Source organism: Protomyctophum parallelum (assembly GCF_964188405.1).
Source record: "Protomyctophum parallelum genome assembly, chromosome: 14".
NCBI classification, from domain to species: Eukaryota; Metazoa; Chordata; class Actinopteri; order Myctophiformes; family Myctophidae; genus Protomyctophum; species Protomyctophum parallelum.
This window is the reverse complement of record NC_139709.1, coordinates 6742757-6752947: the sequence shown is the minus strand read 5'-3', so window position 1 is coordinate 6752947 and position 10191 is coordinate 6742757. Positions and strand designations below refer to the sequence as shown.

Genomic DNA, 10191 nt, shown 5'->3' with positions numbered 1-10191 from the left:
ATGATATAGAGCAGTTGACCAGCAACATTACTGTACAGTGTAAACTAGTGTGGTGTGACGTGACCAAAACCAACTAACTCCATAGATTTGACTAGCAATTATTACTGTAACACTCAACAGATGGATCATGACGTGAAAAAGGGGCAGGAGTGTGTGAGTGTCGGGGGCAAGTATGGGGGTGGGGGAATTGGCAACGCCCACGCAGATCTCTTTGTGGCTGACAGTCCTCCCTTACGTCCTCAGAACACACATAAAAAGGCAAGGCTCTGAACTCTCAAATCATTCACTTCTTCAACTACTGCTAAAGCAACGATGTCTGGAAGAGGCAAGGGAGGAAAAGGTCTTGGAAAAGGAGGCGCCAAGCGCCATCGCAAGGTTCTTCGTGATAACATCCAGGGAATCACCAAGCCCGCTATCCGCCGTCTGGCTCGCCGTGGCGGAGTGAAGCGTATCTCCGGTCTGATCTACGAGGAGACCCGCGGTGTCCTCAAGGTGTTCCTGGAGAACGTCATCCGTGACGCCGTCACCTACACCGAGCACGCCAAGCGAAAGACCGTGACCGCCATGGATGTTGTCTATGCTCTGAAGAGACAGGGACGCACTCTGTACGGATTCGGAGGTTAATAACGCTGACTTGATCTAATCTACCAACAACCCAAAGGCTCTTTTAAGAGCCACCCACACCTTCTTTAAAGAGTATTACCCAATTTTAGACTTCCGTTAACTTAGTGTATTGATTACTGTTCAATTATTTGTTAGCGCAGGATCCAGTGGTTAGACTTTGTTGTGGAGCCTCGACCACAAAAGACTTGTTGAACAACGATTTTGGAATAATTTAAAATTTAAACTTACTTTGTGTGGTGTTAAAACACACACACACACACACACACACACACACACACACACACACACACACACACACAAATTGCCCCTGTGGGTGTAACGAATACAATAGTTGGGATAGAAAACATATCATAACAGAAAAAATAATAGCAGACCTACAAGCTGACAGTGCAACACATTGAAACAGATGTGAACACCTTGAAACGAAGTCCACACCCACAACACCAGAGGGAGTGCAACAAACCATGTGCAACCCAGATTCGGCACAAACAAGGGACTAAATTATTTTCGCTCCTAGGCCACCAAAATGTGGAACGCCCTACCAACAGTCATTAAGACATGTGAATCCCTTGACTCCTTCAAAACCGCTCTCAAAGGGCACCTACGGATGGCTGACTGGCCTCTGTAAAATCTGAATCCCCCTCACCCCCCCCATTTTCCCTCACTGTATATTGTATCTTTTCCCTTTTTTGCTTCCCATATGATGAATTCCTGTTCTGTTCTTTAGCTACATAGACATGTCTATTTGTATGTCTCTAAATGTTGTATGTCTTTAAATGTTTTGATGAATTGAACAATGTGGACCCTGTTGTAAACAAGTGTAATGCTTAATTGGGTCGTCCACTCACAGTTGACAGTCTTTGTATTGAGTTTGTGCTTAAAATGTACTGTAAATTTTACAAACTGTTAATAAATATTTCAATCAATCAATCAATGTAGGCCTACAGGACATTAAGAGCAGACAGGGTGGAGGAGAACAAGTACATAGTTCAACCTTCCAAATATAGAGGTTAAGAAGACAGTAGCTGCTGACTAAATGTCCCAATCAAATGTTAAAGTGTATTGGTAAACATCATTGCATAACTGAATTTGGATGTTTCTTACAATTCCAAACAAGAGGACCGCTCTGTATAAAAAACAAACAAAACATCTTTGTCATTTGTCGTTTTTAAAACATTGACCTAAAAACACACATGAATTATCCCTTCATTGTCAATACATGGCGTTTTTAAAACAAACATTATAGGAAGGGATAAAAACAACTATCAAAACAACACAACAGTTTCTATTACTTCTGGTAAAGCCTGTACTCTGTCTGGATGAATGAAATTTGGTGCCAATAAAGAACATGCTAATTACTGTAGTAGTTAATCCGGTTCCTGGTTTCAGCAGGCCGGTTTCTGTCAGGTGGGACCTGAGGCCTGGACAAAGTGGACATGAGACCCACTCAGTTTATCATTATCTTACGTTGCAATATTCAGAATACAGTGTACCCCTGTATAGTTAGGTAAAGTTAGCTTAAGTTGTGGCAAAAAAAAAAAGGGGCTTTAAATTATACATTTACCATACATATTAATAATGCATAAAGGGGCTATTATATTTAGCCCCTCACAATGTTACAGGGACAATAGAGCACACGAGCGGGAAAACATATACAGAAAACAAAGACTCTTTGTGGCAGGATCAGCCAATCAGATGCTAGGAGTCCCACGCTTCATTTGGATTGGCTCTGTATAAATAGTGGTACGAGAGCGCCCTCATACACATTCTTCACTGCAACTGAACTATTCTATTGAATACAACCACGATGCCTGAAGTAGCAAAACCAGCGCCCAAGAAGGGCTCCAAGAAGGGCGCCGTGACCAAGACCGCCACGAAGGGTGGCAAGAAGCGCAGAAAGGGAAGGAAGGAGAGCTACGCCATATACATATACAAGGTCCTGAAGCAGGTCCATCCCGACACCGGTGTCTCTTCCAAGGCCATGGGCATCATGAACTCCTTCGTCAACGACATCTTTGAGCGCATCGCCGGTGAAGCCTCCAAACTGGCTAACTACAACAAGCGCCGCACCATCTCATCCAGGGAGATTCAGACCGCCGTCCGCCTGCTGCTCCCCGGTGAGCTGGCCAAGCACGCCGTGTCTGAAGGCACCAAGGCTGTGACCAAGTACACCAGCTCCAAGTAAACTGTTCTGTCTGCTCTAAACAACGGTCCTTTTAAGGACCACCCATCTTTTCCAAGAAAGAGTTCATCCAAATACTATAAGCAAATGGCCTTTACAGACTGTCTGCTAATCTAGTTCAGTCATCTGACGCCGATCTGAATAACTGCTAAAACAAGGCATGTAACTTGCGGCACCTTCAAAACAGCACAGTCGTTGTGGGCATTTGGGCGTTAGTGTGCGTGCAGCGATGAGTCGGTCATGAACGAACGAATCAAAAGAACTAGTTCTTTTTGGTGAACGAAACCGATCCGGTCACTTCCGTGAACGATCCGTTCAAAATCCAAATGACGGGGAATCGCCCGGCTGCTCTTCTCATTCAGTGCGAGGCTGTGTAGGTAATTCCAAGCCTTAATATATATGTACTGTGATGCCTTGTAACTTGTGGAAATTCAATAAAATACCTAACTTATTAAGGAATACTCCCATTAATTAATCAACAATTATTGCTGTAAATGGTGTTCAACATGTAGGCCTATGCTGAGAAATTTGACTAACTCACATGTGCACATTAAAATTCTCAGTGTTTATTCATCAATGCCATTGCACAATAAAACAATACAAATACTGTATCATTGGAGTTGCATTGTGTGACGGCTATAATAAGTCATTAAAACTGCTACCTGTGCGTGCTCCTTACTATTAATTATCTCAGACACCCATTCACATGAAATTATTATCATTATGTGAGGGGTGGGACTTTAGGACCTGGGAGCTCAGAGCAGGCAGCAGCAACAGCCTTTATATAGTAAGAGAAGCTCTCGTGAGAGCAGAGAGAGTCACGTTTGTTCTCGTCTGTCAGGGTGTGGTTCAGTCCTGGGTTGGCGTCATTCACCGGTGGCCAGCACCGTGCGCCCAAACTTTACTAAAAGAGGTATGTTACAATGCGGGTTATGCTTTATTTTGTTTGTTTTTATGAGTAGTTTTATATGTACTTATTACTGTCACTGCACTCCACAGTTTCTGGTGCAGGTGCTGTGCAGTAGGACGGCTGGGAACCAGCAAAGTACTGTTTATGCACTGTAACAAGAGTCTGAGGTAGGAGTTAACTTATATGTTGTTTAATAGCAACCAGAGGTTCATGTATATACTAGAGTTTATTGCATTCACCCAGCATGGTGTTTTATGACTTGTCTGGAGATGTGTATTTTCTGTATTATATTGTAGTGCCAGACAGACCCTGGTCAGCCCATGCTCCTGCCGTTTGGGTGTACATACCTCGGGCCTATAGGTAGGAAGATGGGCTTGCCAAGTTGCCAGTATATTGTATGTATTGTGTGTAATGATGATGGTGCTCAAGGAGTAATTCTATTTTTGTATATTGTAGGCTGACACTGGTGACGCACGGGATCGTGGTCAGCAGGCAGCCGCTGCTCTTTTCCTCCTGTTCATTTTAGTGATAGTTCATAGTTGCTACTCAAGTGCCTCACCTTAGGTCCAGTGTATATACAGAGTCAGATCAAGGTAACCTCACAATGATGACCGTACTGTTCCCTTCTCCCCTTGTTTTAAGTGTGAAGTGTTTTAACAAAGTGTAATTTCAGTGCTTTGTGCGCATATTAAGTCGCAGTGATTCTAACCTTTTGTAGTGTTCTAGTTTTATCAGTGTGCAGTGTTATCATTATTATTAAAGTCTTATTGTCCCCGGTCATTGGATGTGTTGGTACACAACCATGCAGTACTCTTGATAAACCTTATGCTGATATATTTAAATAAAGTGTTCAATGGTTGTACACACAAAAGCCTCTGTCTGTCTTTTTAACCTGAGTTTGGTCACCACAGTAACAGTAAATGTATAGTTGGTTCAGGGTCTCTCCCCTTAAAGAGAGTGGCGTAGTCACATTGATTTATCCCAAAGTATTATCAGTGTCCATCTGGTCACAATTAGTTTAGCATTATCATTACTTTAGCATTAATTTGTAAGTAATAATCACTTTGGGGTTACTATGAAAGGCAAAGCTAATTTTATTTCAACAAGGCAATTCAATGTGCTTTACACAGAACACCAAGCAAAGGAAACATATTTGTGAAATGACATTAGAATACTGAATACAATGCAAACAAATCACACCCGTGTGAAGTGAGGGGCGCTCTTATACGTCATCATACATCTCATTCTGGCCAATCACAATGTATGTCCTCGTCTTCAATGTTTGTGTTAACACAAACACTCAGAACTGGCCATTCATTGTCAATGGCATTTCATGTTTGTGTTTAGGACACACTGTTTACGTGCACACTAATTGCCTTCAGCTCCTAGTCCTGTAAATGTTTTAAACCTTTTTGTAATCAGTAGGCTTTTTTGTTGTTTCATGCTCTTTAAATGTTGTAATATTGTATTTTTCTTATATGAAGTATTGCTAAACGTTTATTTTAATGGTGTATTTTATGATGTAATTTTTATATGGAAAGCACTTTGGGTCAACTTCTGTTGTTTTTAAATGTGCTATATAAATAAAGGTGACTTGACTTGACTTGACTAAAGGCTCGACATAGATGGGGCTTGTGCCCCACAAATAATAACAATACTGCAAGTCTGTCTGTGACTGTGTGTGATCTGCTATTCTGCTATTAATCAGCATCACTTAGATTTACTCTTATGTTGAACTGACACATGCAATACTGGAGAATGAAAACAGTTTGATCTGCACATCACTGCATTCCTTAATGTTAACTTGAGTCCAGCTGTGTGAGGCTCCATAACCATAAAGGCCTATTCATAGTCTGGATCTTCGGTGGTTAGGTGACCACCGAACTACAACATGACGTCACGAGCCGCGGTGAAGAGCAAACCACCGCTCCAGCCCTTCCTTCTCTCTGTTTTTTACTCACCACCGCTCAACGTTATTTCAGCTCCGGTGGTCACTTTATTTTTATTAAATTTCCACAAGTTACAACTTACAAGTCATCACAGTACATATATCAAAGCTTGGCATTCCATACAAAAATATGCTGCTTGTCATCATATAAATACATCACATCAAATACATACATGTCATCCAAAACAATCCATTTAGACTAGAGCAAAAACACTTAAGGCTCATACATAGTCTGGATTTACGGTGGTGGGGTGACCACCGAACTACAACATGACGTCACGAGACGCGGTGAAGAGCAAACCACTGCCACCGCTCCAGCCCTTCTCTCTGTTTTTACTCACCACCGCTCAACGTTAGTTCAGCTCAGGTGGTCAGCTCACCACTGGAGCGGTGGTCACCTCACCACCGAAAATCCAGACTATGTATGAGCCTTGAGTGCTCTGAGCAAAATAAATTTCATTGTATGTATACTCATTGTATGTATACTGAACCTGAACCACCGAAATTCCGACTATGAATAGGCCTTAACCAAGCTTGTCTCAGAGTCACCTCACCTAAATATGCACTGCCACCTCTGTCATGAATCCATCCATTACTACTATAATGTACTTTGATATCACTGTTGAGAACGGATTACTTATAAGTAGTTAATTATTGGCCTCATTGATCATGAAACTTAGCTGAATAAATATTCAAAGAAAGTGTGGGTGGCTCTGAAAATAATACATATGAGGTAGTGTCCATAAAATGCATCTCTCCATGTTGTCCATAATGTGACATTACAACAAATACTTTTGTATTAATACAAAAGTATACTCTACTGTACACACCCGTTTAAGTAAAATAATTCATGCCAATATGTGTCACATGTGTCTGCTTACATCATCACATTATTGTCAGTGTTAATGGATGGAGTGTAACAGTGAAAGTGTATGTGTGCCATAACCATAACCAAATATATAATGTACCTGTGTCGTTTTCTGTATTTTGATCACAATACGTTTTTGACCACAAATGGACCAAGTGTTACAACCTCTGTCATTGGAAGTTGGTATCAACTCCACCAAGCTGTTGTCAACTGGAGTGTGTTTACTTGTGTCAGAAAACCTTCTGTTTATAGAAGAACGGAAGACAAAGCAAAAGTATAGTTTATGTTATTGCATCGCCATGAATGTCTGCTGAGACGAGTTTGAGTATCATTGTTAATTTATCGTAGTTTAAAATGTTTTATAAGACAAATGACAGAGGAAACACTGGTGTCAGACTGTGGAAGGGTGATGTTTTTAGCACATCACTTAAAAACTAGAGTGCCGTTTTCATATCAGATGTATTGATGTAAGAAAGGAGCATGTGTTTTAACTGATCAGCTCTTTGTTGCATTAAATAATATACCCAGTAGATAGTTATATGATGTTTTAATCGAGGAGAAAACACAAAAGTGTCACATTAAGATACTGCAGAAGAGCTGCTGTGTGTGTTGAGTCTAGATGGTTCTCATGTGGTGTTTAAGTCCAGCCCCTTCAGAGCGTTCGGCATCACTCTGAGAGTTTACTTTACAGGAGGAACAGCAACCTACTATCCGAGAGAATAATGGCAGAAGTCGCTCCAGCACCAGCTCCGGCCAAGGCCGCTAAGAAGAAGGCAGCTCCCCGACCCAAGAAGACCGGCCCCAGCGTCGCTGAGCTGGTCGTCGAGGCCGTGTCCGCCTCCAAGGAGCGGAGCGGTGTGTCTCTCGCTGCGGTCAAGAAGGCTCTGGCTGCCGGCGGCTACGATGTGGAGAAGAACAAGGTCCGCGTAAAGACCGCCGTCAAGAGCCTGGTCACTAAAGGGACCCTGGTCCAGCTCAAAGGCACCGGCGCGTCTGGTTCTTTCAAGATTAACAAGGCAGAAGCGGTGAAGGTAAAGAAGCCTGCAGTTAAGAAAGCAGTCAAAGCAAAGAAGCCTGCAGCGGCCAAGAAACCCGCAGCGGCTAAGAAATCACCCAAGAAGGCGGTAGCAAAGAAGCCCGCAGCCGCCAAGAAATCACCCAAGAAAGCCAAGAAGCCTGCCGCAAAGAAAGTAGTAGCTAAAAGCCCGAAGAAGGTCACCAAGAGCCCCAAGAAAGTGGCTAAGAAGCCCGCAGCAGCCAAGAAGGCTCCAGCCAAGAAGGTTGCCAAGCCCAAGGCAGCAAAGAAGGCAGCTCCCAAAAAGAAGTAAACCGTCTGCTCCATATTTATACCCACAAAAGGCTCTTTTAAGAGCCAACCACATTGTTTTATAAGAGTATCCTATCCTCACTATAATGGTGTTCATGTGAGCAGCAGGCACTAAGCACTTTATACTTGTGTGTTAGAAGTCAAACACCACGCAATTATTATAATAAAATAAAGGATTAGGGTTCCCCAATTAGCGGGCCATCTGCGCAGCGCCCCCTTGTGGCCTGCGGAAGAATCCCCCCTCCCAAAAAATGTTTTTTTAAATTTAAATATTTTTTGGGGGACAGCTATAAATGGCATTAAATTGGGGAACCCTGATAGATGGTTCTGTTATGACTTCTCCTCTGCATGCTGTAGTATTTAGATGGTTCTGTTATGACTTCTCCTCTGCATGCTGTAGTATTTAGATGGTTCTGTTATGACTTCTCCTCTGCATGTTGTAGTATTTAGATGGTTCTGTTATGACTTCTCCTCTGGATGCTGTAGTGTTTAGATGGTTCTGTTATGACTTCTCCTCTGCATGTTGTAGTATTTAGATGGTTCTGTTATGACTTCTCCTCTGCATGTTGTAGTATTTAGATGGTTCTGTTATGACTTCTCCTCTGCATGCTGTAGTATTTAGATGGTTCTGTTATGACTTCTCCTCTGGATGCTGTAGTGTTTAGATGGTTCTGTTATGACTTCTCCTCTGGATGCTGTAGTATTTAGAATTATCGAGAGTATAAGCATAGGCAAATAAGTCATGTAATGTTATTATTTATGCTTTCCAAGGGTTTTTACAAATGTTTTACATATACATTTTTGTCTTTATTGTCTTATTGTCTCTTGCATGATAATAATATTTGATATTTAATAATAATATCTCAAACTTATGTAGTGCTTTTCTCTGATTCTTATCTTGCCCCTCATGTGTAAAGTGTATTTGGGTACTCACCCAAATACACTTTACACATGAGGGGCAAGAAGAAGCAACATGTAAAATCTACTTTATTAGGGAGTTAAAGAAGATTAATGCCAAGGAATAAAACCAATAAAAACAGGGAAAGCAATATTGGAGTGGCAAAAAGATTGACAAAAAATAACAGCAATTATATGATTATAGAGTTGAATAGCAATATTACAGTAAAAACAAATGGGTGACGTGACCAAGGGGGAGGAGTGTGTGTGTGTGTGGGTGGGGGGAGGGTGCACATTGGCAACACGCAGCGCTCACTCTGCCTGTCCTCCCTTACGTCCTCAGAACACACATAAAAAGGCAAGGCTCTGAGCTCTCAAATCATTCACTTTTCTATCTTCAACTACATTACTGCTCAAAATGTCAGGTCGAGGCAAGGGAGGAAATAGTAATCCCGCTCAGTACGAGAGGAACCGCAGGTTCAGACATTTGGTGCATGTGCTTGGCTGAGGAGCCAATGGGGCGACGCTACCATCTGCGGGCTTATGACTGAACGCCTCTAAGTCAGAATCCCGCCTAGACGGAACGATATCTGGGCGCCGAGGACTCTCGGCTGGCCTCGCGTAGCCCGGCGGGCGACCGCCGGGTGCGGAGGGCCGTTCGTGACTGGGCCGGGGGGTCGCCGAAAGATGGCGGCCCCCCTCCGGGCGCGCACTTCATGTTTGTGAACAACTTGGCGCCAAATGACTCGTAAACGACCTGATTCTGGGTCAGGGACATATACACTTTTCTATCTTCAACTACATTACTGCTCAAAATGTCAGGTCGAGGCAAGGGAGGAATTTTCTGTCTTTAATTATTAATTATTTACTACTTTACTACTTACTATTTACTTCTTTACTACTGAAAATGTCAGGTTAAGGCAAGGTAGGAAAATGTTTGGTCGCGCTGCTCGCGCAAAAAGCGAGCCCTAGCTATGCCCTAGCTATGGCGTCTTTTGCCTCCCAGTTCGTTAATAATTGGGCAAGGCTTAAGTTCACTGGTGAGGCGGAGCTCCCGACAAGGGAGTTTGTCGGCAAAGAACTTTTGTTCAAATCGAACTTAGTCTGTGCCAAGGACATCTATTCATTTATTGCTTTGCCAAACCGACGGGAGTTTGAGCTATGTTTCTACCAGGAGTCGACACTCCGTCGCTTCCTGGAGCAGTATGAGACTGACAAACTGCGGGATGCATGGAAAGGCTGGTCCATTGAATCCTCAGTCAATATAGGGACAGTGAACGTTGTGGTGAAGTTCTGGACCGGCCGGGTCTCAGACCATGATGTGGATCTGTACCTAAAACGGTACTGTTATATCAAAGAGCAGCCATACAAGCCAGTCGACGAGTTCGGGATCTGGTATGGTGTACGGAAGTACAAGGTTGAACTCAAACGTGAC

The 10191-nt window shown here is 42.8% G+C and overlaps 3 protein-coding genes across 3 annotated transcripts; all 3 read left to right on the top strand.

Moving 5' to 3' along the window:
* Positions 1-312: 312 nt before the first annotated feature.
* On the top strand, positions 313-651 carry LOC310870586 (histone H4; the record flags this gene model as incomplete). The annotated part of the gene is made up of 1 exon (XM_083781831.1): positions 313-651. One exon carries the CDS (start codon positions 313-315, stop codon positions 622-624), a length of 312 nt encoding a protein of 103 aa, XP_083637957.1. The 3' UTR covers positions 625-651.
* Positions 652-2431: 1780 nt separating this feature from the next.
* LOC310870581 (histone H2B 1/2-like) lies at positions 2432-2809 on the top strand (the record flags this gene model as incomplete). Its single annotated transcript, XM_083781826.1, has 1 exon — positions 2432-2809. The coding sequence occupies one exon, from the start codon at positions 2432-2434 to the stop codon at positions 2807-2809; it is 378 nt and encodes a 125-aa protein (XP_083637952.1).
* Positions 2810-7254: 4445 nt separating this feature from the next.
* LOC310870571 (histone H1-like) lies at positions 7255-7893 on the top strand (the record flags this gene model as incomplete). The annotated part of the gene is made up of 1 exon (XM_083781812.1): positions 7255-7893. The coding sequence occupies one exon, from the start codon at positions 7255-7257 to the stop codon at positions 7858-7860; it is 606 nt and encodes a 201-aa protein (XP_083637938.1). The 3' UTR covers positions 7861-7893.
* Between the last annotated feature and the right edge of the window lie 2298 nt (positions 7894-10191).